The sequence below is a fragment of the Hippopotamus amphibius genome, chromosome 9 (assembly GCF_030028045.1).
Source record: "Hippopotamus amphibius kiboko isolate mHipAmp2 chromosome 9, mHipAmp2.hap2, whole genome shotgun sequence".
Classification (NCBI taxonomy): Eukaryota; Metazoa; Chordata; class Mammalia; order Artiodactyla; family Hippopotamidae; genus Hippopotamus; species Hippopotamus amphibius.
In genome coordinates this window covers 143,503,972-143,531,199 of record NC_080194.1, presented here as the reverse complement: position 1 = coordinate 143,531,199, position 27,228 = coordinate 143,503,972, and the positions used below count along the sequence as shown (strand labels likewise).

The following is a 27,228-nucleotide window of genomic DNA, read 5'->3' as shown; positions in this document are numbered from 1 at the left end:
GGAGCCACAGAAGCACACACGGGGATGGGTGGCTGGTGGGCCTTGCTGCTGCAGAGCCAGGGGGGCGGGGGCTGCTGGGGCTTGTGTCTGCAGGGACATGGTGGGAAAAGAGTCAGACGGGGCGTCTCCTGCCCCAGGTGTCCCCTGAGTCACGTCCACTGGCACTGGTCCAGCCTGCTCTGTCCTGAGCCTCTCCCCAAAGTGTACACACAAGTCAGTAACCTGAAGGAACTGCTGTTGGGATTTCTAACCTGACCTGAAAGCCGACAGGCCTGCCCACGGGAAAGAGGGATCTGGATGGGCGGGCGTCACCGGGGCCACAGCGGTGCTGCCTGCTCCCTGGACAGATGGAAGGTACAGACCTGGCGACCTGGCCAGACAGGGGAGGGGCGCAGAGCCTGCCCTCCCTCCCCGCTCCTCTCTCCTGTAAGCGGCAGCTTACGGGGCACAGGGGAGCCTCCTTCCCCCGGCCCAAGTCTTCATGAAGAAATGACAGCCCCCCAACCCCCGAACCCTCAGTTCCAAAACAAAGATTGGTTTTCCACGTGTGCAGCCCAGGCAGGAGGGCGCCTGCCGAGGAAAGTGAGAGTGCCGGCGAGCGCGGCCCTGCCCGGGCTTCCGCGCACAGCTTCACGCAGCACGCTCACTGCTGCCCACCCGGCTGTCCGAGGAGGAGGTGGGCTCGTCTCTGTGGCATCTCCCGGGGAACGTGCCCCATTTGGTCCCAGTCTCTTGGCACACTGACCCCTGAGTGAGTTACATGGCTTTTCTATGCATAGACTGTTTCTCCTCCAGGCTGAAGAGCCTGTGCGGAATCACAGACACACTGGATGCTGGGCCTGGTCCCCGCTGCCCCTCCCTGTGGACCTTGGGATGGTTCTGGGCAGTAAACCTCGGGGATGGGGTGGGAGGGACTGGAGAGGTCTCTGGGCTGCTCCTGTCTGTGACAGGCGCACAGCCACCTCCCGCCGCCCCAGGGCCGCAGGGTGTGGTGGGATGTCTCTTCAAATTCCCGGCGGGTGCCCTCCCCTCCTCCAGGTGCTCCTGAAGGATCGCAGTGGGCAGTGCCATCCCTGCAGGGTCTCCCGGCACAGCAGCCCCCAGAGTCCTGCCCCTCGGCCAGAAGCCAACACTGCCCTGGGGAGGGCGGGATCCCAGGAACTGAAAATAAAAGCCCCGCCCCAACTTCCCTTTCTGCTCTGGGCTCCCAGGGCTCCCGGGAGGAGGTACATCCCAAGGCTGCAGGGCAGGGGGCCTGAAGTCACTTTTTATTTCTCACCAATTTCTCAGCGGCTTTGGTTGCAAGCTGGCCCGTCTCTGGGGGCCTCCTGGGGCGTGTGCGTGTGGGCGGGGGCCAGACGGTGGCAGCCACGTGTTTCCGCCCGTCCCCCATCCCAGCGTCCACCTCTACTGGTGACAGAGGGCCCGCGGAGGTCTCAGGTGCAGACCCCTCTGTTGCTCCTGCTGCATCTCAGATCCCCCCGGGGGCCCCCCACCTGGAGGAACAAGCCCACCTTGGCCTCCATCGCTGGCGCGGCAACACAGGACCTACTTCCCGGGGACGCCTGCTTGATGACCTCGTGCAGAATCCACCGGGCCACTCTCTGCGGCCCCGCGTGTCTGATCCCCAGTACTCCCGCCACGGTGCTGTATGGCGCCGCGCGTGCTCAGCCACTTCAGCACCACCGGGCGGGTTCGGGGCGGTGTGGCCGCAGACGTGAGCCGTTTAGCGGGGAACGAGGCGCTATCTGGAAAAAGCCACGGCAGGCTGGGCTCTCAATCCTTTCTTTTTCTTTTTTAACTCTGTATTTATTTTTGGCCGTGTGGCACGTGGGATCTTAGCTCCCCCACTAGGGATCAAACCCGTGCCCCCTGCCGTGGAAGCACAGAGTCCTAACCGCTGGACCACAGGGAAGTCCCTCAATCCTATTTTCTTAATTGACCAATCCTGTATCCTTCAAACGCATCTGCAAGACAGCAGGATGCAGGTCTCTCCGTTTATGTCCTAAGGTCGTTAATTCCACTACTGACACTTCTTGAGTATGATTTTAAAGATCATCATCTTGTTCTGTCAATAGACAAAAGCTCACCTACCTTGCCCTGCTTCATTACTCAAGAGAGGAGTCTGACCTTGGGTTTATTTCATGAAGGGTATAAAATTAACTGCAGGAAACTGGGTCTTTTGCTAACTGTGGCACGTATATCAAGAAGTCAAACATTCGCTCCCTTATAAAAAGCGTCCGACAGAGAAGAAACCCCGAAGACGCCATTAAGAAGTTAAATGACACATCAAGTTCTTGAATGTAAAACCAGGTGGGAAACCCGGCGGCTCGCTCACGTCTGGCCTGTCGCGGCCGCGTCTCCGGGAGCGCGCGGCTGCTGGAGGAGCCCCGCGTGCGGGGACGGGACCACGGCCTCCGCCTCGCCCCGCGTGGGCTCCCGGGGTGCGGGGCCCGCCGCAGGCGGCTCGGGAGCATCGCCGCGCAGGCCCCGCTGCCGCGACTGCCGCCCGCGAGGCCGACGGCGGCCGCGCCCCACACGCCGGCGCCCCTCGCGCCCCACGGCGGGCCTCCCGGCGGGGCGGACGCGCGGGCTCCTCGGCTGCCCCAGGGGGGGGCGGCGGCGGGGCCGCGGGAGGCCGCGCGCCCGCCCTCCGGGCCCCGGGGGCGCCGGGTGTCCAGGGCCCGAGCGGGCGTGCGCGCGGCGGCCGCCGGGGGGCGCTCAGGAGCCCGAGCGAGCCGCGCTTTGCCGGGACACGCCTCCCAGCGGCGGACGCGGGCTCGGGCCGTTCCCCACGCGGCCCCGGGCAGCGCCAGACCCACGGGCCCGGCCCTCACCGGGCGGCCCGCCGACCGGCCGGCGCGGCACCGCGGGCCCCCAGCCGGGCCCCGCAGCGGCGCGCTCACCACGGCGGCGGGAGGGCGGGCAGCCCCGGGCACGCGGCCGCCCGGCCCCTCCCGCCAGCGGAGCGAGCGGACGGCCGGAGACGCGCGGGCCCGCCGGCAGGACCGGGGCGGGCTGCGAGGTCCCGCGCGCGCCTGTCTGAGCGCGGGAGAGACCGCGGGCGGGGCGGGCGGGGGGCCCGGGCCTGGGAACCCGCGCGCTCGGCGGCAGGGAGACGTGCGCGCGGGGCAAGCCCGCCGCCCACACCCAGAAAGGGCCCCAACCCGGGCCCGACGCCGCCCCACAGCGCACGGCGAAGCCCGCCCGGGCCGCAGCCGAGCGCCGAGACGGGCACCAGGATGCCGGGCGCCGGCGCGGGTCCTGCCCCCCGGCCAGCTGCCCCCGACCACAGACCTCGCGGCAGGCACGTCCTGAAACGCGTTCTGGCCCCCGGGTGGGCGGTCCAGGCGCAGGGCTGGCTGCCGCCGGCGACCCCCGCGGCACCGCCCCGGCCCACCGCCCAGCTGCGCGGCGGGCTGTCGGCTCCCAGCAGACCTACACAGAAAGCGCGACCCACGCACCTGCCCGTGCTGGGCACCCCGGCTCCCAGGAGCCAGTCCACCCCCCTCCGTGCCGTCCCCGCTTCTTGCTGGGGGCGGAGGGGAGGGGAAGGGGAGACCATCAGGGCTACGGCGGAGCCCAGGCTGTGAGGGGGTGGGAGCGGGGCGCGGGGGCCGCAACCACGGGCAGTCTCCTGAGGAAACGTCTCCGGCGTTTCGTGTTATCTCCCAAACACACCCAGAACTGGAGGTGAGGAGAGCGCTGGCCAGCCCGGCTGTGGAGGCGGCTGTCGCCTGCTAAGGTGTATGTGCTGGGGCAACCGGGAGGAGGCTCGGAGCCCCCAGACCCTCCGCTCCGCGCCAGGCAGGCCTCCCAAGACCAGGTCCCACCCACTGGGACACCCCGCTCCCGGGCCAGATTCTGAAGGCAGAGGAAGGTGTGGGCGTCGGTCTGGGTCTGCACGGTGTATGAGGCCACAGACTCTACCCTCTGCTCACAAGCCTTGCCCTGCGGGCCGGCTGGCTGGCTGGCCGGGGAGCCAGTGCGCCCGGCCCCCACCCCCAGGCATGGCATCTGTCTGGCTTCCTGTCCGCAAAGCTTCCCAAGCCTGGGAAGAGGCTGTCCTGGTGCCCGCCATGCAGACGGGGTGGCTGGGACCTGACAGTTCAGGTGGCCCACACGCGAGAAGCCGCGGCCACGCCAGGACACCAACTCCCATCTGTGGACCCCACGTCCACGGCCTCCCACCAGACAGCCCGTGGCGCAGGGGAAGGAAGACAATGCCGTAAAGCTGGGACTCCTCTCGCCCGAGGAAGGCCCGGCCTTGGAGAGAAGCCACGGACACGGCAAGAAGCAGCCAGAGGCTTTCCCGTCGGGTGCAGGAGCCCAGAAGGCGCTCTGAGGCCAGGTTCAGACATGCGCCCTCCCCCTGCCCGGCCACCAGGCCAGGTCACAACCAATAGCCACAGCTGTGTGGCCCTGACCACACCATCAGCAGGGACCACAGCACACGCCCTGGGGGGCCTGAGACACTGGCTGCTGTGGAGATCGGACACCAGGGCAGCCTGATGCCATCTTCCAACCTGAGGTCGATGCTCCCGAGATCTTATTTCCAATTTGCCTTAAAGATACAGGCTGCGACTTCCCTGGTGGCGCAGTGGTTAAGAATCCGCCTGCCAATGAAGGGGACACAGGATGGATCCCTGGTCTGGGAAGAGCCCACATGTCACAGAGCAACTAAGCCCGTGCGCCTCAACTAGTAAACCTGTGCTCTAGAGCCTGTGAGCCACAGCTACTGAAGCGCGCGCCTGGAGCCCGTGCTTTGCAACAAAAGAAGCCACTGCAATGAGAAGCCCACGCACCACAACGAGGAGCAGCCCCCGCTCGCTGCAACTAGAGGAAGCCCACGCGCGGCAACGAAGACCCAACACAGCCAAAAAAAAAAAGAAAAAAGAAAAAAAGACACAGGCCAACTCATTTCCCCTCAGTCTGGTCAGCAGTCGTAACTGTGACATCACTCAGCATCCTGGCCACTGCTCACGGCTTAGGCGCCGGCACATGGAAAATATCACTATTCACTGTGCCTCGAGGACCAAGAAAGCTGGACACATACCTGGGAAGGAGGGGATCCAGACCCCCTGCACCTGCGTGTGGGGGGGCAGCAGGGTCAGGACGTGGACAGAGCCCTCTGTGGGTCAAAATAGAGCCAGCACACCAAGCAACATTCAGGCAGGGCATCAGCGCTGCACACGCGTGTACTGGCACGTGTGTACAGGCGCACGCGTGGGCCTGAGACAGCGAGTAGGAGAGAAACGGCAAACCCATGGATGCAGAGACTGCCGTCAGGCAGCCAGCATGCCTGACAATGCGGTTCCAAACGCAGGGCCTGGGCCAGGTTACACGCCTGCCCGGTGGCCACACTGGGCACCTCTACCGGCCGGGCCACGGCCCCTCTGGCGGGGGGAGCCAGCCCACCTTGCAGCATTCCCTGGAAGTGCTTTCCAGTTTTATTGCCTTCCATTTCCTCTGAACAAACAGCAGTGCTATCTCCCCGCCTCGTCTACTTAAAGTTTGAGGAGGGGGGACGTTTACATGGAAACAAGATGATTTCTGGGCTGGGAGGGCTGAGCCCGTGGGGACTGTTATTTAAAGCCTTCCCTCCAGGACTCTGCCCTGAGCAGGGCCCCCACCACCACGGAGAGGCCAGAACTGGTCAGAATTTCTCTGGCCCCAAAGGCAGCGACACTCTGCCTTCCAGCAATGTGGACCTGTTCCCTCCACGAGGGCAGAGGCCCTGATGAAACCAGCAGGGCCACGGACAGGCTGGAAACCGAGATCCTCGAAGCCCACCCTGGGAAGCCTGCACGGAGCCCTTGTGCAGCGCAGGTGGTTCTCAGAAGGCGCTCCGTCAGCACCAAGGGCCAGGGAGGTGGAGGGGTCCTGGGGGTCCTCGTTACCCGCCCCCCCACCGTGGGACCCAGCTTGAATCTGCCTGGGATCCACCGCTTCCCACACCTGCCCACCCTCCTCGGGAAATTAGGGAGGGGCCCAGAAACCTTTTCAACGAGGTTGCAGGGCGTCCCTAAGTTAGGGCAGCCCAGGTCCCTCTGGCTGAGGCAGAGCCAGCTCCCCTGACGTGTGTCCACAGCCGTCGAGGACGTCGCAGCCGTGCAGGGCATCACGTCCAGGTGTGCACTTGGCTACACGGCCCTATCTGTCCCCGTGGGCCCTGCAATCCGACCGCCTCTGTCGGGGGCCGCACCAGGCTGCGCGGCCTGGGCACCTGCCTGCTGGACCTCAGGGCCCCCGACCTGCTGTCAACACTGACGTCGCTCGCAGCTGTCGGCCGGCCAGACCTCCCGGCTGCGGCCAGCCTGGGCTGTGCCATCCTCTCCTTTCTGCCCAACACCTGCTACGTCAAAGTGCGGGACGTGCAGCTGGCGATGCCATTCGCACCCCTGCTGCAGACAACCCCCGCCCAGTCCTCTCTGCAGGGGCTGGTCCAGCTGCCATCGGAGGGTGGCACGCACGGCCGTGTCTGGGGAGCTTCACGAAACCACGGTGCCAGGCAGACCTGCTGACGGCCCATCCCTCGTCCCGCACGGCGTCCCGCGTCCTGCGCAGCGTGCAGCAGACCGGACAGGCAGCTCCTGCCCCGGGGACGTGGCCTCCACTCCCCTGGTGGGTCCTGGTCGCCCTGACCGCCTTCGCCCGCCCCTCCCCCACGACGTGGTGCTCCTGCAGCGGGCCAGGGTCGCGCTGAGGAGGGACGGCGCTCCCCCAGGGATGAGCTGCTCAGGAACCTCACGGAGCTGGCCCTGCCTGGGGCGCGCTGCGCGGGCTCCCGGCCCCCCTCCCCCCTCCCCCCCACAGCGGCTGGGTGTCCCAGAGCGTCTCCAGCAGAGGAGCAGGAGGAGGGAGGCCGGCAACAGCTTCCCCCCCCGAAGAGCGTGGGGAGTCACGCTGGAGCTCCCCCTGCGGACAGAAGCCACACAGGCCCGCGGGGGACGCTCCCTGGCCCTGGAGAAGCCCAGGGCGGCGCGCTGAGAGCCGACGGGGATGCCGGGCTTCTGGAAGGTGCTCACGAAAAACCAGCTTTTGGCTTTCAGCTCAGTTGGGCAAAAGCATGACGCTTTAGCCCAAGCCAACCCTCACCCCTGCAGGCTGGCGGGGAGGAGTGTGCACGGGTGACACCTGACCAGGTGAAGGTTCCAGCCTGTCTGCTGGCCGGCACCTCTCCCTAAACACAGGCATCACTCAAGTGACTTTGTGGCCGTGTCACGGCCTGGCCCAAACGGTCATGTCTGGTGGCCCCCCAGCTCTGCCAGGAAGTGGGGGCACACAAATCTCAGCGACAACAAGGGTTCATTTCGTCTTTTTGATTTATCACCATTGGGGGTCTGAGAACGTCACCCCCAGAGTCCAGCACTAAGATGACGGGTGTGAGCCCGTGGTGACCGCTGCACAGAGCACGTCTGCTCCCCGTGACCTGGTGGGCAGCGGGCACCTTTCTCCAGGAGTTCTGATAAACCGGCAGAAAGCTGCTTCCAAAGCCTCATCTGCTCTATTTGACAGTATTTGCAGAAAGGCTAGTCACACAGGAAACATGAAGACACAAGGGAGGGCAACTCGTCTTATTCCAAAGCTCACACCCATCGGTCTTGCTGGGTTACCACCATGGTTTTCTTGGTCAAGCAGAGAACAGACACATGCAAAAGAAAGGCGTCTCTCTGCCTTTGTGAAGCCTCTACCTTTGATAGCTTTGATTTTTTTAAATTAAGACCTTGCTTTTTTAGTTTTTAGATTCACAAAAAAAATAAGAATTTAAAATTTTCTCATTTATCTCCTGCCCCCAAACACATGCAGCCCACCCCGCTCCACGGTGTCACGACGGATGAGCCTGCACTGAGGCACCGTCATGCCCGTGCAGCCAAGACAGGTGTCGGATGACACATACCACTTCTCCGTCACTGACTCACGTACTCGTGAAGCCTCCACCGTGGACTCCGTGCAGCACGCCCACGGGGAACAGAGCTGGGGCTCAGGAGCGAGTCGTGCCCCCCCCCCCCCCCCGCAACCATCAGCAGGACACGCAGCATCGTGGTTGACGTGGAAAGGCTGCTTCTTCGTGTGACACAGGCATTTGCCACCAGACGCTGGCTGTGGAATCTCCTGTGGAGTGCTTCAGTGTCACCGTCCTCCTCGCAGAGCACCGACTGTTTACTTGGGTGGGCAGGCTATGGCCTGAGGACCCGCAGGGTTCTCTGGAGAGCTGTGTTCGGGCGCTGTCAGTCAGGGTCTACAGTAGCCTCCATCACGGGTCCGCCCTGGAGTCTCCACGCACGGCTCACAGATGGGGTTGGGGGGCTAGAATGTGCCCGCCTCAGGGGCTGGGGGGGTTCGGCCTGTGGCTCCACGGCAAGGATGTTCGTGCCCTGCAGGCAGATTCGGCCAAAGAGCCCAGGGGCTGCTATGCAGACCTGGGGGGCTTTCTCGACGTGGCCCCCTCCCCTCCAGGAGGGTGCTCACCTCCCAGAAGCCCAGCCCCGCCCCCCCAGCGCAGCCAGACCCGGGGGCGGGCACACAGCCTCCCCAGCCCAGCTCCCTGCGGGCGCACACGCTGCCCGCCTGTTGCGCCAGCACCAGAGAGAGCTGCTTCCTAGCCTGCATCCAGCTTCCTGTGGTTCGTGGCAGGAGCACAGGCTCCCTTAGTTACCCATTCATGGCCGGGAACGGAAGGCCCTCCGTCCACCGTAACAGAGGCCAGCGGCGGGAAGTCCGCAGGTGCGCAGGGAGGGCTCCTGGGAGAAACGGCCAGGCGCTCGCACTGAGTTTCTAAGTATTTTGGCTGAAGGAGCCCTCTTGGGACCAGACGCGAGAATGCAAACTGGTGGTCCTCAAACTTTCTTTTCAGCAGCAGGAGCCTTTCTTTAAACAATGCCTGAGACCGTCAAAGAGCTGCTCTGGCTGGAGGGGGTGGGGGGGGAGGCCGACCGCTGGAACGTCCAGGCCCCCAGACCCCAGCCCCGTGCGCCCGCGGCCCTGGTCCACTCGGCCAGCACCTGCACCCGTCGGGACACACAGAGCGAGCCGAGAGCTAAGCAAACACGCAGGGCGGCAGGCGGGCACCCGACTCCAGAAGAGGGCGCGTGGGACAAAGCGGGACTGACGGGGCAGGGAAACCACCTCCTGGGGCTCCTCGCCCCCCCCAGGACACCGCTGGGGCCACTAACGTGGGGCTGCGACAGGGACCTGGGCCTGCAGCCTGGCCTTCTAGAGCATTCCACCCACAGCCCCGGGGGACGAGACAGCCCCTCCCAGGGCTGACCGGCTCCCATCGCCGGCACGTCTCCGAGGCCGAGGGGACGCATCCAGGGGCCCGGGCTGCCGCCTGCGTCGTGAACACCGTAAGCACGGCGGGGCCCTGGGGTCGGGAAGCAGCAGACTCTTCCCGCGACGGGGCTGCCCGCCCGGGAACAGCGGGTCGTGGAGACGTGGGCCACCGTCGCGCACACGCACACAAGCAGGACCGGGGCTCGCGACACCCACGGGCATGACGGCCACACTGAGCGTGAGGAGCCCAGCGAGGGGTTCTGCGCCCTGCACAGAACAGAGAGCTGGGGGTGCAGGGGCCGGCAGGCGGCACCAGCCAGCTGCTGATGGGACCAGACTCCAGGCCCCCACGGACCAGGGACGGGCAGGAAAATCACAGGAACTCCAATTCAGCAGCAAGACAGCACATCCCAGGCCAGCGGTCAATGTGGGAAGTGCCCGGTGAGGAGAGACCTCGAGCTCAGAGGCCGTCCCAGCTCCGAGGCCTTGGTGACGTCCCTCCTGAGCTCGGCTTTCCCCCCAGTGCAGCGGGGAGACCACAGCCTCCCCCTCACGGGGAGCTCACCGGGGATCCCAAGACAGTGGCCGCTGCGCCGCCCGGCGCAGAGCAAGCGTCGTCAAGGCTGCATGCTGGAGCTCACAGGTCGCTTCGCGCGTCACACAGCGTCTGAGCCTCTTGCGCCCACCCGTGCCAGCGTCACCCGGGGTTCAGTGGCCCGACGCCCCTCACACGTGGAGCAGCTGTAGGAGGGCTGACGCGAGAGAAGGGGGCCCGTGGCCTGGCAGCCGCACCTCGGCCCCGACCCTGAGCCCCAGGTGAGCTCGGGGCCACACGGACGCGAGGCCGCAGGCTGTGGTTCCCACCAGCAGGGAGCAGCTGTGCTTCGGTGACGTGACTCGGCTATTTCAGGGTCTGAGTTTGTGTTTTATTTATTTATTTAACTTGAGAGGAAACTGTCCTTTCTCATGACTCATTTCTCTCAAAATGGTGTCTCCAGCATTTCTGGTGCTGAAACCATCTTGCGTCCCATTTATGTTCTCATGCCATTCTTTAAAAAGCGAACCTATTAGAAGCAGAGCTGGAAAGAACCCTGAATATTAGTATTTTTCCATGAAAAATTCAACACAATATTCTGCTGAAAAGTGTACATCTCCCAGAAGACGCAGCTGAAGGATGTGAAGTCAGCATCATGCAGAAACACCTTCCCACTCGCTTGCACGCGGCTGGGAACAGAGCAGGGGGCTCTCGGCACGCTGGCCCCGGGGCTCAGGGACCCCCCCCCCAGTCCCACCCGTCCCACTGGCCGCCACGCCACGTGAACAGCCCTCCTCCTCCGGGGCAGCACACGCGCTGGCCCTGTGTGGCTCCCACGGCAGCCGTGTGCTTCACGCGTCCCCTTGGAGTTCAGTCTCACAGCTTCAAAAACCGAGAAGGTAAAAAGGGGGCCCCAAGAGGAAGACACAAGAGGGATGAAAATGCAATGCTAACGAAAACCGCAGGACGCGTGCCAGCAGCTGGGGCCCCGAGGGCCCTGGACCCTTCACCCCAAGCCGTGCACGTCGGGATGCTCGGGGCCGACGGTGACGTCCAGCCGCCAGCAGGTGGGCGCGTGGCCGGTCAGCACTGGAACTGGGGTCGGGTTGGTCCTGCCAACAGCAGGGGGCCCGGCACAGAGCAGAGGGCGGGGGCCGTGGTGGGAAGAGGGGTCTTGGGCAACACCTGCCGGACAGGTGCCTCCAGGGGGTTCGAGAGAAGGGATGGGGAGCGGAGACAGAACTCACCTGCCAAAAAGACCTGCAACGCACTGGGGTTACATCTCTTTCTACAAGTGTCTTGTGAAATTCCTAGGTGAAATCCTCTATGTGAACTCAGGAAATCTAGTTAGTTCAATGCTAAAACAAGAGTGTGTAAGCTTCAACAAAGGATGATAGATTTCTATTTAAAAGATAAACAAGACCCATTTACAGTCCCTGCAAACTTAGAAAGAGGTTCCAATGGTGAAGAAAAGCTGTTCAATTGGAATCTTCCCTGAAGGCATTGGGTGGGACTGAGCTCAGCGCCCCAGGGTGAGAGAAAAAGGCCCAGCAAAAAAGGGGTTACAGCCGGACTTGTGGGAGGCGGCTCGCCTATAAAACCTGCAGCCACCAGGGGCCAGCGCAGGCTGCGAGGATGACGGGGCTGGGCGCCAGGGCCTCAGCACGCCTCTCCAGCTTCCCGTGAAGGTCCCGATTCCACCCCCAAGCCCAGAATCACCACCGCCCCCCCAGCCGTGAGCACCTCCTGGAGGCTGGCTGAGCTGCCCTCCCAGGAATGGGCCCGCTCAGAGTGACACAGGTCAGGGCGGCCGGCAGCTACCCAGGTAAGCGGGTCCCAGGCTCTGGGTCTGCGTTCGGGTCGGCTCCGGGATGCCGACGGGCAGGGCAGGCTGGGCTGGGCGGTCTTGCCTGGGGTGCAGCGCGAGATGGAGAAGCGCCGGAGCAGGTGTGGACAGACCGGGTACCCCCACCCAGCCTTCAGTAAGGGCGGCTCAGCAGGAAGGTTCTTTTATAACACAGGCGGAAAATAACGCTAGCTGCTCTCTGTCCTGTTTGTTCAAACGAGGATCTTTCTCACTCCAAGGAGACTGCCGGGCGCTGCTGGACGGCACTTTACCTTCAACGATGATGCCCGCCAACCCGAGGTTAATTTAATATGTAAAAGATATATACCGAATAGATCTGACCAAAATGCGGTTTATCTTTCTAGATCTGGACAAGCAGTGGCCACCTGACACAAAATGATACCCAACTGTTTAATACTCATCTTTCTACCTGCAAGCTGGTGGCCAGCTCTCCCGGGTGCACTGTGTCAGCAGTGAGGTGCGGCCAGACCTCTTCACCAGACCTCCACGCAAACAGCAGCGCCGGTCACGGGTCAGAGGCCCATTTAGCCGAGAAAGGTGACAGCCACCCCCTAACGCGCACAGGGGAGGGCAGGTGTGTCCCGGGGGCTCTGCTCCCCTTGGAGCTTCCTGAGAATCGGCCCAAAACTTTCCAAATTCCCACACTTAAAGAGCAAAACAAATACTCTAAGCAGTTTTTACAAAGAAATCTAAAAACAGAGGCTTTAAACATTACAGATGAATCTGACCACAGTGGCATTTATGTGGTTCAAACTGGGATGATCTATCACAGATGAACAAAGAACACAAAACAGCTAGTAAAACCCAGTTTATCAACCCCAGCGAAGCCGAGGTTACTGCATTCTTTTACAATAACTGACACCGAGGTCCCTATTCGTCTCTTTTTTAAAAAGCTGTATTTCCAAGGGATAGGTCAGTAAGCGTCTGCTGCTTTGGCAACACTCTGGAAACGACTCCCCACCACTTCGCAGGTGACGCAGACACTCCCCACGCCTGCTCGCTGAGGCTCTCCGCCCCTCCCCAGCCGTGATGCCCCGACGTGCACATCCTGCCCAGGGGCGCCCTGGGGAGTGCAGTGAGCAGAGGGCGCGTCAGGCTGAGTGCGTGAGCTGCCGCCAGGCCGAGATGGTCAGAAGCAAAGGTCTGGGAGGATTTCTCTCCCCTGCCTCCAGGTCACAGCACTTCTGGGTTGCAAACAGCAGTAAAGGAATACATTTGGTTTCACAATAATTTGTCAAAACAGTGAAAAAAATTTAACTCTCATTTCCTAAAACAGCAACCAGCTCTACTCCTTATGTCCTTTCTTTCATTGCACATTATGAAAGCAGTTTCGTGTTCAGCACCCGAACGCGGGATGAGCCAGAAGAGCCAGGGTTCTCTAATCTCTGCTGTAAGAGAGACTCTGCTCCACCTCCCACCGAGCTGGCTGGGTCCACTCTTCCAGAAGAGCCAGCGCTTCCCCGTCCCGTCTTACTTCTCTTCCAACAGCTGCTGAAATAAAACTTGGTCTTCCTAAGGCTCCCGCGTGAGCACCCCGCCGCGCTCCCTCCTGAGCTGTGCCCGGGGGGCCTGAGGACGTGTCGCCCAGGGAGCCGTGGGAGAGAACCGGGGCGTCTTCCGCGTCTGGCTCTCCTGCTCCCGCGCGGGGCCGGCCATCCCTCCGAGCAGCGGGGACACGTCCAGGCCTGCCCCACGCGCGTGCTGCACCCGTCCCGCTTCATCAGGGGCCCCGGGGCCCCCGAGCCTGAACCCTCTGCTCTTGCTTCCCCAGGTGCCCGGGAGTGAGCGGCTCAGGGGTGGCGCGGACACGGCTGCGGACCCAGAGGCCGGGCAGAAGCAGAGGCCCAGCACAGACACCGACCACCGCCGGCGGCTGCACGAGCGCCCAGGACCTGCCCCGGCCTAACAGACGCCTGGCTCAGTCCCAGGCGCGTCCCCTTTCTTTCTCAAGATGGATTTTCTGGGGAAAACAGGTTTCTGGGAGCCTCGTGGCAACTCCTGAGAGCCCGGCCGTCCCTCTGGGCACCCGGCCTCAGCATGGAGACGCCCCCGGGCGCCGACAACGGCACCGCCACGGGCCTCGACCTGCCCCGCGTGCTGGCCAACGGCTCGGCCGCGCTCTCAGAGCAGCAGCAGTACGCCATCGGGCTCTTCCTGTCCTGCCTCTACACCGTCCTCCTCTTCCCCATCGGCCTCGTGGGCAACCTGCTTGTCCTGCTGGTGAACATGCGCTTCCGGGAGAGGATGACCATCCCCGACCTGTACTTCATCAACCTGGCGGCCGCGGACCTCATCCTGGTGGCCGACTCCCTCGTCGAGGTGTTCAACCTGGACGAGCAGTACTACGACACGGCGGCACTCTGCACCTTCATGGCGCTCCTGCTGCAGGTCAACATGTACAGCAGCGTCTTCTTCCTCACCTGGATGAGCTTCGACCGCTACCTGGCCCTGGCCCAGGCCGTGCGCTGCGGCCCGTTCCGCACCAAGCCCCGCGCGCGGCTGAGCTGCGGCCTCATCTGGACGGCCTCCGTGTCCGCCACCCTGGTGCCCTTCGCCGCCGTGCACCTGCAGCACAGCGGGGACGTGTGCTTCTGCTTCGCGGACGTCAGGGAGGTGCAGTGGCTGGAGGTCACGCTGGGCTTCGCGGTGCCCTTCGCCGTCATCGGCCTCTGCTACTCCCTCATCGTGCGGGAGCTGGTGGCGGCGCACAGGCACCGCGGCCTGCGCCCGCGGAGGCAGAAGGCGCTGCGCATGATCCTGGCCGTGGTGCTGGTCTTCTTCGTGTGCTGGCTGCCCGAGAACGTCTTCATCAGCGTGCACCTGCTGCAGCGCGCGCCGCCCGGGCCCGGGCCCTGCCAGCGCTCCCCCCGCCACGCGCACCCGCTGGCCGGCCACGTGGTCAACCTGGCCGCCTTCTCCAACAGCTGCCTCAACCCGCTGGTCTACAGCTTCCTCGGGGAGACCTTCCGCGACAAGCTGCGACTCTACCTGCAGCAGAGGACGGGCCTGTCGGCCCTGAACCGCCTCTGCCACGCGGCCCTGAAGGCGGTGGTCCCGGACAGCGCCGAGCAGCCCGAGGTGAAGTTCAGCAGCGCCGTGTAGGGGGCGGGGCGGGCGGGAAGGGCCGGACACGGCGCCCCACGCAGCCCCAAGGCGCCTTCCCGCCGGCCACTCACACACAGAGCTGCCTGTCCGTCCAGGTCACGAGTGTGGGGCACGGACTCCCGCACCCGCTGGGTCACGCGGCAGACGTTTCTGACGCCTGCCAACGAGCGCGAAGAGGAGGGGGCGCTAGGACGCAGCGCCCTTGTTTCCAGGGAGACGTGCCGAGCGTGCGCCGCCTCAGGGGGCCTGGAGTGCGTGTGGGTGCCCTGGCGCCATGGCTGAGCAGGAGGACGCAGGGCCCCCGCGCCTCCCGCCACACCTGGGCAGGGACGCCCTTGTGCCCAGTCGCCTCTGCACCTCCTGAGGGTGGGACGCCGGCAGGCGCGCGAAGAGTTTGCCTCCAGAGCACGGCGGTAACGACGCAGACCCTCCTCGTCAAAACGTACACGAGAAATGTGTGGTCTTTGTCAATAAAGTGCACTCGTGTCAGTTCTGAATCCTCCGCCTGAGTCGTTCCCCAGTGGGGCGGCTGGGGGCGCTCAGAGCCTCAGCAGCAGAGCCGCCCCGTCCTCACCAAGGGGAAGGAGCACCCTCACTCTGGCCCGAGCCCCGGACTCCTGGCACCCGGGGCTGCCAACACGCGTGCCCCACACTCCAGGCACCAGGATAAGCTTCGCTGCACACACACCACACAGCCTCGCTCTTCTGGGGGCTCCCCCTGCCCGCCCACCCACCCACCCTCCGCAGGGCGCCCTCCTCCCCAGAAGCGCAACCAAGAGGGGACCCAGCGAGCCTCGCCAGCAGGATGCTGGAGAACGCTCCAGCGACAGGACGCGAGGCACCGTGGGCTTAACCGTCCCGCATGGGCGCAGACCTCCAGGAGGGCACCTGTCCCCAGCAAACATCTGCGTCCCAGGCACCGGAGCCTCGCTTTCCTCACAGACCCCCGTCTCACGAGAGGAGGGCTGTTCCCAGGCCCCCGCCCCGGCAAGGCCCCATCGCAGGAGCCCCAGCACCGAGGCTGCACTGAGGGCCTGCGTGCCCTCGATCCGGCTGGGAAGGTGCTGACGGCCAGCGCGTGAGGGTGACGCACAGAGACAGCGCGTCGGCGAACGGGCGTCTCCGACCCTCCAGCAAACCCAGGAGGGGCGGCCCGGCCCGGAGAGTCCCACTCGACGGCTGGAGGCCGTTCGCACTCACGAGGCACAGCGCGGCGGGCCCTCCCTGCGGGCTCGGCTTCCCCCGTCCTACAGGCCGCAGCAGGCCACACGGAAGCCGCCCGCGGCCACAGGCCCCGTCCCGCCCCAGAGGGCCGGCCATCAGGGTCTCCACGCGGGAACTGCGTCCGACCGCGGCCCCAGAGTGTGGATCAGGGAGGGGCAGCCCCCACCCCGTGGGCCGGCCGACCGCACCCCCGCCTCGGCCGACGGGAGGTAGCTTCCACCCGGCAGTCCTGGGCTCGCAGGAGATCACAGAGAAAACCTGTCCTCACCCCGCGAGCACCGAGGCCACGCGAGCCCTCGGGGGCAGAGGCGCAGGTCACGCAGGCCGGGCACAGCGCCTGCCTCTCGGCTCTGGAAGCCCAGCACCACAGTGGCTCCGAGCGTCCGTGGCGGGGACGACGGGCTGCGGGACCGCGGGAAGGGCACATTCAAGGCAGAGGCCCTGGCTCAACCAGGAGGGTCCTTATGAGGCGGAGGCTGCACCAGGTGCTCCCGGAGTCCCTTTTCACCCAGGCCCCTAGGGCCCCGGTCTGGAGCAGAGCCCCGGTCAGCGCCCCCGCGGGCTCCGTGCACATCCCCCCGATCCCGCTCACACACACCCTCTCGGCATTCGTCCGAGTGGAGGCTGGTTTCATTATTCTGGCAGGAGCCGCACGAGATAAGATCAAGGTGTTCGATGCCTTTGCTGTTTCCTGGAAACCCGCTCTCCTGGGCGGTAACACTCTTCAAACCCGACCAAGAGCCCAGAGTGGAGGGCGGCCGGCACGGAAGGCGCGGTGTCAGCACCGAACGCGACTTCCTCACGTCCTCTGCGCTTAGAAACTCACTCCCCTCACCCAGGCCCGAGGCTGCGGGGCCCCGGGGGCTGGGGGCGGGGGGGGGGGTGCTTCATTAGAACCTGGGCTGTGCACCCGCCTCGCCAGAGGGAAGGCCCAGGGACCCACACCGCCCTCTTGGAGGCTGTTCACCTGGGCGTGCGGGGGAGGCACCTGAGACGGCCCCGAGTCGTCCTGAATCGGGCGCCGTAGCGAAGGTGCTGATGCCAGAGGCAGAGCTGTCCCGGTGGAAGCGGGCGCGGGAGGGGGACGGGCAGGCAGGGAGCGCCCGTGGGAGCGGGTGGAAGTGGGGGGCTGGGCTTTGGCCCTCACGCCTACGGCAGGAACGTGCACGGGGGGCGTGTGGTGTGCGTGTGCACCGCGGACGTGGACGGGGGGTGTGTGTGGACAGACACACACGCGCGCCTGTACTTCCCCAGCCCGCCCCGCCGGGCCCGGGCCTCCAGCACCCGCACCCCCCAGGAGGCAGGCACTCGGGGAGCCCTGCACGGGTGCCCTGTCAGGGGGCGGGAGTGTCAGGACGACAGGGCCACGTCACCAGGACACAGGGACCCAGCGCGAGGGCTCCCACTGGACGAGCCCTCACGGCTGAGAAATGAGGCTCCGCGAGTGCACCGGGGGACCTGTAAGAGCATCCCCTCCGCAAGCTGGACAGTGAGGAGAAGAGCCCAGAGGAAGGGAGGAAGGACCGAAGGGAGGGTGCGTGACTGGCCCGGCGGAGGGCCCTGGAGGGCTCGTCGCCCACGCGTCCCGGGTGCGGCTACCGCGGGGCACCCTGGACCCGGAGCAGGACGCAGGGAGCAGGGACCAGCAGCACCGAGGCGCGACGGCCCCCGCTCGGGGCTCACGCGGACCCGGGGGCAGCGCGGTCCGACGTCCACACCCGGGACCCCAGGCAGAACCTGATCAGGGGGAAGCATCACCAGGTCCCAAACGGGGACGGGGGGTGGTACCACCCACAGCACGTGACGAGAGACACAGGAGGCGGAGGGCGCGCTCCAGGTCAAGGGCTGGTCGGAGCCGAGCCAGACGTGCTCCCGGGGGGACGACCCCGGGGAAGAACGCGCGCTGCCCGTGGGGGTCGGCCGGCGGAAGTGGACCGGCCCCCGCAGGCTGAAGCAGCACATCAACACTGGACTCCCCGAGAGCGAGGGCCGCGCTGCCCGCAGGGGACGTGAGGGGACGTCCTTGCACGGAGGGGACGCACGTGGAGCGAGCGCGAGCACTGCGGGCAGCAAAGCAGCTGCAACAGGCGTGCGCGGCGCCAGCTCCACGCCCAGGCGCACACGCGCTCTGAGGGACCCAAGCCCGTGTGCACGCGTGTCCACCGACGGGAGGGTACAGCGCGGCCCGTCCGCACGGTTCCCCGGCCCTGCGAGGGTGTGATGTGCTGACCCTGCGACAACGCGGTTCAGGGCGGCCCCGGACACCAGGTGCTCCGGGAGAACCAGTCAGGGAGGCGCCGCGCTGGGGGAGCCCTCTGACGCGAGACGCCCCGCGTCGGCAAATCCAGACACGAAGCAGGAAGCGGGTGGCTGGGGTGGGTGGGGAGGGGCTGCAGATGGGGACAGGGTGAAGCCAGCGTCTCCAGTGAGAGACACTGGACGGCCACAGGCTCTGTGAGCCCCTGAGAACCGCTGTGCCCAAGGGAAGAGGGTGCCTGGATGGTAGCTTCGCGGTATCTCAGTGAAGCTGCGCTTGGAGAGCACAGGGCCCGGCACTGGGTCCTCTCTTCCCACAGTGGCCTCCCCTGCTGGACACTCACCCCTGCAAAATGCCCCGCTGCACTCGCAGGAAACGACACCACCAGGCAGCACTCACTCACTTCTGCCCACGGAGGACAGACGGCCCGGCCTCTGCCGCACTGTCGCAAAGCGTGAAGGTTTAAGCCGTCTGGAATCCCAGAAGCGTCCTCTAATGGTTACTGCAAGTCTCCTGAAGGTCTCTTCCTCCTTACTGCCTAGTAATTCAAACTTTCTTTTCTTTTCCACCGTGGGAAACGGATCACCTGAGGTGTCTTTTGATGTGCTTTTAAATTAAAAATAGGGGAAAAAAGACCTCGGTAAAAACTACAGCTGAATTTACTAGGTCCTGCTCTGGACGCCTCAGAGCCACAAAGGCCGATTCTGTCCCTGTGAAGATTCTCCATCGGGCACCCAGGGACCTGCGGGCTGGCGGCTTGGCCAGCATCGGGGGGAGGGGAAGCATTCCTCACCTGCTGACTGCCCAGGCACCCGCCTCTCTGTGGCACGGAGGGCGAGAGGGCAGAGGGGTGCGTGTGGACGGCCGTCTCCTGGGATGCTGGCCCCGGGGCAGCCTGCTCAGAGCCCTGGGAAGCAAGGGCTTCTGGTCCTAGCTACTCCTGCGCCACTTCCTCCCCCCTGACTTTCTACGTGTGCTAAAGCGCCTCCTGGAATCACGCCGCTGACCCAGGATGGCAGCCGCCGCACAGAAGACCCCCCGCTCAGGTCAGGTATGGCACCTGCCTGAACATCCCCTGCATCCGTGGTTACCACGGAGACCTGCCTGCCAAGCACCTTCCGGGGCCCCAAGGCCTGTCTGCAGATGATGCTGGCACTCAGCCCCACGGCCAGGGGCTCCAGGGACAGTGGAAGGGGGGGTCGGAGGGCAGAGTCACCCGCCCCAGCCCTGCTCCCCACCGAGTGCCCACCAGCCTCCCAGTCAAAGATGCTTGAGCCCCTGAGCCCACCCTGACCACTGGCACGTCCTACGGGCCCCAGAAGGCCCACTGCAGGCTGTATCAACCCGCAAGCCCTCGGGGAGTGGCTGTGGGGCCTGAAAGATGGGGCCCAGGAAGTGGGGGCACTGGCCATCAGAGCAGGACCCACCCAGGCTGCTCGACAGCAGGCGCCGAGGCTGACACGGCACCCCGAGGCCTGGGGAGCCCAGGCCGGTGCACACACCCCACGGGCGCCCGCCAGAGCCCTCGCCTCCACCGCCCAGCTCGGCGTCATCAGAGAAAGCCAGCCGCCCTGAGTTCATCGGGTTCTCGCCATTGTCCAGTGGGTGGGGATCTCATCCGGGAGCAAGGGCTCTAAAGGCCAAAGGAGCGCGGAACAAAAGTGGACCCGCAGCTCTCAGCCCTCACACGTGGGCGGGAGCCGCCCGAAACGTATCACAGGAAATCAGCCGGGGGGCCGGGGGGGTCCAGCAACTAGGGAGGGCGCTGTCCCCGTCCGTCCAGGGGCCGGTCCCGGGGACGCTGACCATCGGACACGAGGTCTCTGGAGTGGGCGCGGGCCCTTCACGCGGCATCCCTGCGCCCCGCGCCTTCCTCCCTCTGCCTGGGCCCCACTGCCCTCTCACCCACTGCCCGCGCTCCGGGAGAGGGGGGCACCCCGGGCTGTGGCCCCCACAGCGCCTGCACAGGGCTCCACACGTGTGGGCCTCCTGTGAGGGCTGGGCACCTGCACGGAGGGAGCCTCCGTCCCACGCCGGGCGGCCACCTGGGACACGCGTGGGTCCCCCACCCTCAGGAGACATGGGCCTTCCGGGGAGGTCACAACAAACTCCCACAACCCACCCTCTGCTCCGAGCGTTCAGTCTTCAGCAGACAGGACAGTCTTCTCCGCCGATTCAGCAATGTAAACCGCCCAGAAATGAAGAAACCCGTAACAGCCACTGTCTCAAGGCACCAGTTTCACCCTCCCACCGCCCCCCCCACCCGCTGAGCCCGCCCCTCGAAGAGCCAACAGCGGGGTTCTTTCCCCGAAGCCACAGCGCAGACCCTTCCCCAGGGCGGCGCTGCACCTTCCCTGGGCGTGACGAGCGGCTTTCAGGGCAAGTCCCCAAATGGCTGAGCAAGTCCAGTGAGGTCACCTAGACGTCCCATCGGCCCCCCCCGGCCCCCGACAGCAGTGGCAACCTCTGCATCGGGCAACACGTGTAAGAGTCAACCCCTTAAAAACATGGAAAATCAGAAAGGGTGGGGGCTCCCAGACCAGTGTCTGGAAGAAGGCTTGAAATCGGGGAGGTGAGTGACAGAGCGTGACGCCGCCAAGGTCCTTGCCGCCCTCCCAGCCACCCCAGGCCTGGCCGAGAGCACCCCGTTAATAGCTCTTCAAAAGCAGCGGCAGCGGGGGGGAGGGGTGGGGGAGGGGGAACTGGATGAAGGCAGCAAAAGGTACAAAACGCTAGCTGTAAGGCACACGGGGCCCAGGGATGTAGGACACACAGCCGGACACGATGGACGTAATGAACACGGCTGCGCGTTCCCTATGGCAGGTGTTAACCCTGAAATACTTTCTTCCTTTTATTTTGTATCCGTGTGAGATGACGGACACGCTCACTCAACTTAACGTGGTCATCATTTCACGACGGGTGTGATCACAGCACATGCTTGCGCCTTAAACTTGCACGGCGCTGTGTGTCAACTGTACTCAACAAAACTGAGGAAGAAAAAACAGAAACATGAACGCAGCGACCAGGACGTCGTCAGACAGGCAGGTAAACGCTGAAGGAGAAACGGCTGACACCGCGACAGGCACGCAGACGTGGCGGTGGCCCAGGAGGTGCAGCCTGGGGAACAACCACGCCCACCGCGTTCAAGGAAACAAGTGTCAAACCTGGAAACATCTGCTGGGAGCGTAAAACGACAAAGAGGAGCTGAGGGAGGAGACCAAATCCTCAAAGAGCACGCGCTTCCGCACCACACCATCCCCGAGAAGCAGACCGCTGGACGGCACTGTGGCTACTAAGGAAACCAAATTCATACCTTAAAGACCCTGAAAAATAAATCTGCAGGCCCAGAGGGTTTCACTGGTGAATTCCACCAACGTGAAAAGAATAATGAACACAAAACACCGGATTCAAAACAAGCCCAAGACAAAAACAGGCAAACTACAGACCAGTGTCCCCCATGAACTTGATGCAAAAATCCTTACCAAAATATTGGCACACAGAATTCAGCACTAGGTAACATTTATTACCTGCCAGGACCACACAGGGCTGTTCTGGGGATGCAGGACTGGTGCCACACTCAAACATCAACGGGTGTAACGCACCGTCTTTGACAGACAAAAGAAAAATCATGGGACGAGAACAACTGGTAGAGAAAAAGCATCTGACAAAACTCAACATCCATTCATGGTACAAACTCTGAAGAGCAGGAATAGAGGAGCCTTTCCTCAACTTGAAAAGCATCATCTACCGAGTGTGGCGGGAAGGAGATACCTTGAGACAGAGGAGGGGAGGGAGCAGCCCGCAGGCTTGAACCTGAACTGTGCGCATCGGGAGCCACCACCGCAGGGTTCCAGCAGAACAGCTGAGCACAAGGGGGGCCCCACCTGCCCGGGGCTGACTCCGGGAGGCGGAGGCGGGGCGGGGGGGGGGGGCGGGCTTGGACCAGGAGGGGAGCACTTGCTGCGGCGGGGGCAGCGGGTTCTGGGCCCATTCTGCAGTCAACAGGGCTCGACAGGACTCCCGGACAGAAGGGACGTGGGACACGAGAGGCAGGAGGACAGACACTGCGTCGTTCCACTCACGAGGTCACAGAGACAGAGAGTAGGGGGTGGGGGCCAGGAGCCGGGGAGGGGAGGGGGCCCGTGTCTCAGTCTGGGAAGATGCAACGTTCCGGAGATGATGGTGGTGCCGGCTGCACAACAGGAGAGTGTACCTAATGCCCCTGAACTGAACACTGAAAAATGGTTAAAGTGGTTCATTTGATTAGGTGTTATTTCACCAGAATAAAATTCAAAAGAAAGAAGAGAAGGATTTTTGCCTGAGCACGGATGTTGCCATGATTTCTCTGGGGAAGGTGGTGGAGGGGACGCTCTGAGAGACCGAGCCTTGGATTTCCGGCAGCTAAGCAGTCGGTCCAGAGCTGTAACAGCAGCAAAACCAAGCCAGCACTAGGGACGCGGCCCGGGAAACGTGGTCACGAGGCTAAGGGAAAAGCACAGACATGGAGAGGCAGCCGACTTCTGTTTCTCAACCTGGGTGTGGTTTCCTTCAAGCGGCATGTGCCTCCTGTGTGCTTACTTTACCATAAAAAAGAGGACAGGAGAAAAAGACAGAAATCTACCACACACAGTGTGCCTGTCTGCAGCCATACATAAAATTCTTCCACTTAAATCACAGCTGCTCAGTTTAAAATTCTAGGCTCAAATCAAAATTGAATATCGAAAGCCACCACTGTTTCCCAGGTAAAGAGGCTGCCCTCAGGAGCCCACACTCCCTGCGCCTGTTTCTGAAAGTCAGGACACGTAAAGGCCAGAAGGTAGATATGACGCTGGTAACACCGGACCCAGGATTAGCAACTTCAGTGAGAAAAGGACAGCAGGTCTTCACTGTCTCGAAATACAGTCTGAAGGAAAGAATGTCTCCTGCGAGGGTGAGCCTGAGAAGAAAGAGAGGCACATGGGTATAGGGGGTGACAGGGCCAGAAAATGGGGGGAGCCCGCCACAGCGACCTAACCCGACCCCCGCCCAAGCCCCCGAGGGCCCCCAGGGGTCGAGCCCTGGGAGGACACGGGGCGGCAAGACCGACAGGAAGTGGTGCGTGTGCGAGTGTCCTCCTTACCAACCAGAGGGCAACAGCTGGTACGCACGGGAGTCTCAGAGCCTCCCCACCAGCCATCACACATTCCTGCTCCCTCCTCAGACACGCTGGGCACCTGGGCGGCCAGAGAGGCCAGGACGAGCGCGCCGCAGCCTGGCCGACCCGGGACGGTGCTGCTTGGGAAACACGCCTCTACCCGGAGGGCCCCGGCACCAGCCCTGCAGCCCAGGCTCTGGGGCCAGGAGCCCCACGTGCCAGACACGCGCGCGCACTCCCTGGGTGCTGTCCTCGCCCTGGCTGACGGGGGTCCCCGAGCCCACACCCCCAGGAGGCACACTTCCAGACACCCCTCTGGTCCCCGGGGCGTGGTGCTCCGTTAACCTCTCCCGACAAATCCGCCCCTGAGGGCCCCTCGCTGCCCCCCACGCCGACCGCACAGACGTCACTCAGGGGCAAGAGAAGCAGCAGCAGCGCGTGTGGAAAAGCACCGTCCGCCCCACGTGGACCAACAGAACAGCACGACACGGCGGCAGACAAGACGCGGTCAACCGGAGGGTCCGTGCCCGACAGGCCACGACCACACAAGTCACCCTTCACTGGTCCATCGGTTTCCACAGTCCAGCTGTATCGTCGGGCATGTGCTGACGGGACTCACCAAGTCTGACTTCCTGGTATGAAGTCCAGGACCCAGGAGGCCCGGTCCACACTTCCATTCATCACTCACGTTAGAAAATGAACCGCCCTCCCCTGCCCGCCCTCGCGTGCTCTCCCGGCACCCACAGAGCTGGGAAGGGCGGCGGGCGTTCCTGGGGGGTTCCAAACTCAGTGTAAACAGACGACGCGTTCATCAAGTTGCTAACTCTCAACAAATGCAGAAATTCACTCAAACCAGCTTCTGCGCCACCTGCACAAACATGAATCCCACCCTCCCAAAAGGACATACGTTAACACACACGTGGCCCGTTCTCATCGCCACAGCACGCGGCAGCTGCCGCACAGCACGCGTGTCCTCGAGACGCCACGTCAGCCATTCAGCACGTGATCTTGCGGCTGCCTAGGTGACCCCGTGCGATCAGGATGTATTCTCTCTGCTTGACAGTGTCGGAGAGAAGCGTGGTGCCCAAGGTCACCACCGCCCCGCGCCCTGCGTAAACCCCGGTCTGTCTGAGCCAAGCAGTGCCGGTCCTACCCCACAGCCCTTTCCTGAACTTGGAAGTGGGGCTGCAAGCCCTGGCCAGTGACAGAGGCGGGCACGCTCCCGGGCAGCACCCCCTTTCCGGGACCGGGTGCACGGCTGCCCAGCTGGAGGTGACGGTCCCAGGCCGCCCGCAGCTTCCTGGTCGGCTCCTGCAGACAAGGCCACTGACCCCGACTGTGGCCCCCGCCCGGCACGAACCGCACGTGCGCCCACTGACCGTACACCGGGGCAGCAGCCCAGGGGCAGCGGGACGGCGAGGCCGGAGGAGCCGGGTCCCTGGACGACCGCAGGAGGCAGCCGCGCCGGCCTGGGCCCTTGCCTCTGCACTGCGAAATTCTCATCCTGCTTAAGACACTGGATTCTGGGGTCTTGGTGCCACGGCGGCTGGCCTGCACCCTGACACGTCTGTCCACAAGCCGCCGTGTGCCCGCTTTGGGCCACGCTCCTGGCTGCAGCACTGCGAATCGCACCCCAGGCGCTACCCCTCAGTCACGCGCTGCAGCCCCCGCCCCACGCCGGGCGTGTCCTGGTTCCAGCCGTCTCGCCCCTCCAGGCCGGCTGGGCTGCTGGGTGGAGGGGCCCGGCCTGGGCGGCCACCGTGCTGAGCCCTGAAGGGTGGGCAGGGCTCTGTCAGACCAGCAGAGGTTCAGCACGCAAAGACAGCATCCTCACACCAACCCCGGCAGCCGGTGGTGAGCAAGGACCTCAACCCCCGCTTTCATTTGCCTCTTAAGACGTCACCTCTGAGCAGAAACTCAGAGCTGAGCGACGGCTGGGGGCGGGGCTCCGGTGCGTGCGGCTGTGTCCTGACCCTCACCCCGCACCGCCGTGCTCAGGCGTGCATCTGGGCAAGCGTCTGTCAAGGTATGTTCGGGGAGGGGGACAGCCCAGCTCAGACCGACCGTCCTCCGCCAGCAGAAGCCCCCGGAGCCGTACGTTTACAGCAGACGCCGCCCCGGCCCTGCGCAGCGGGAGATGTGAGCCCTGTGCCTGGGAAAACCATCTTCAAAGCAGCAACTGTTTTCCCAGCTGTGAACCCTCCATCCTGGGAAAGCTTTTCATTCCACTGCAAAAATACTTTTGAAAAGACTGAACAAATATTCAGCCTCAACGGTTCATTCTGGTATTTTAGACCCAGAACTGGAGAACTTTCTCAAGTACATGCTCTGATGAGCCAGCAGCTAACATTCCTTACAATCACGTGTGAACCTTCTAATGAGTGAGCTTCCTGAACTAAATGTGGTGAGAACAGAACACGGAGTGGCTTCCTGTGAACGGCGGGAAGTGGAGGTGCCCTCAGCAGAGAAGGCAGGACGGAGCTTCTCCCCGTACCTTCTGCTCTGTTAACACACGACCTGGCGGGAGAAAGACATCCAGGCACAGGCACAAGACGCCGCGGCCCAGACACGCGCTCGGCACCTCTGAGCAAAGTCTCCCTCAAGCTGTAATACCCCCAGTTCACACACGGCCAGGGGTTCACGGTGACACGTGAGTGCTGGCGGTGACCGCGGCCCCTCCCAGGGCCAGGACATGGCGGACACCCCCCCGAGACAAGGCCCCAGAGGCCCTGCCACCACCGTGCGGGGGACTCGTCTCGCACAGAAGGGAACAGACCCAGCCCTGGCCTCCCTCAGGGACAAGTGGGGGACAACCCTGGGCTTCCAGAAGCCCCGACCCCAAAATGGCCAAAGGCCTACAAACTGGGGAGACGTGAGCCATCACCCCCGTCCCAGGCCGTCTGGGCTAACGGGGTGTGCGGAGACCTGAGAGCCAGGCTGCGGGAGGTCCAGACTCAGTCAGCGTGCCGACACCTCCCTGCGCTTCTCCTTGCCCTCGGAGTTTCCACAGTGGGTGTTCTGCTTTTATAAGGCGGGCGGGGGGGGGGGGAGGATTAAACGAAGGAAGATGCTGTGAGAAAGGACCCCATAACCTGAGCCGGCACGAAGAGGCCCCCGTGGCAGATACGCCTTCACAGAGGGACCAGAGCGGGGGTTTCAGGGCAGAACTGGGGGGCAGAGGGGAGTTTCCCTTTTCAAACTTTCCTTTGTGATTTCGACACTGTGTATTCAGGAAGCGGGCATTGCAGTCCAGGGCGCGCAGCACGCAGGCCTCGCTGGGACGAAGGGTTTTCACTCCCCATGACCTCAGACGTGGGGCCTGACCCGCAGGGATGTTACGGGACCTCCTGGACTCCGGGGCGCGTGTGGGCATCAACGGGCAACCCGGGCTCTCCAAAACGGTCCTTCCAAGTGCCCCCATGTCCCAGGCCCGCGCTGGGGGAGGTGACAGCAGAGGTGTCCTGGCCGCCCGTGGCCAGAGGGGAAGGCAGACAGGCAGGCGGAGGCTGGAGGCCTCCACGCAGGCTCAGGGTGGAGGCTCGGGGTGGGTTCTGCTCAGGTCGGAGGCAGCACGGACTGGGCGAGCGGCGGGGGAGCGCCAGGAGGAGCGCGGTCTGCAGGGCAGGTGGCGGACACGTGGGCTGGGGAGATGCGGTCAGACCCAGCATGTCCTTTACTGTAGAGAATACAGCGCGAAAGCGGCCAGAGGAGACGTTCCCCTGGCTGAGGGGCTGTCTGTCTAGGGCAAAGGCCATAAAAATAACTGGGCTGGAAAAATATCTGAACCATTAGGACAAAGAGCTCTCAGCACAAGTGTTTTCTCAAATCCA

The 27,228-nt window shown here is 63.9% G+C and overlaps 2 protein-coding genes across 2 annotated transcripts in view; one reads left to right on the top strand and one right to left on the bottom strand.

Annotated features, from left to right (window-relative positions):
* The window catches only part of C9H7orf50 (chromosome 9 C7orf50 homolog), an 86,665-nt gene that overhangs the window by 38,605 nt on the left and 20,832 nt on the right, over positions 1–27,228 (bottom strand). The window lies entirely within an intron of this gene.
* GPER1 (G protein-coupled estrogen receptor 1) lies at positions 13,552–14,785 on the top strand. Its single transcript, XM_057748954.1, has one exon. The coding sequence runs from the start codon at positions 13,716–13,718 to the stop codon at positions 14,778–14,780; it is 1,065 nt and encodes a 354-aa protein (XP_057604937.1). The 5' UTR covers positions 13,552–13,715; the 3' UTR covers positions 14,781–14,785.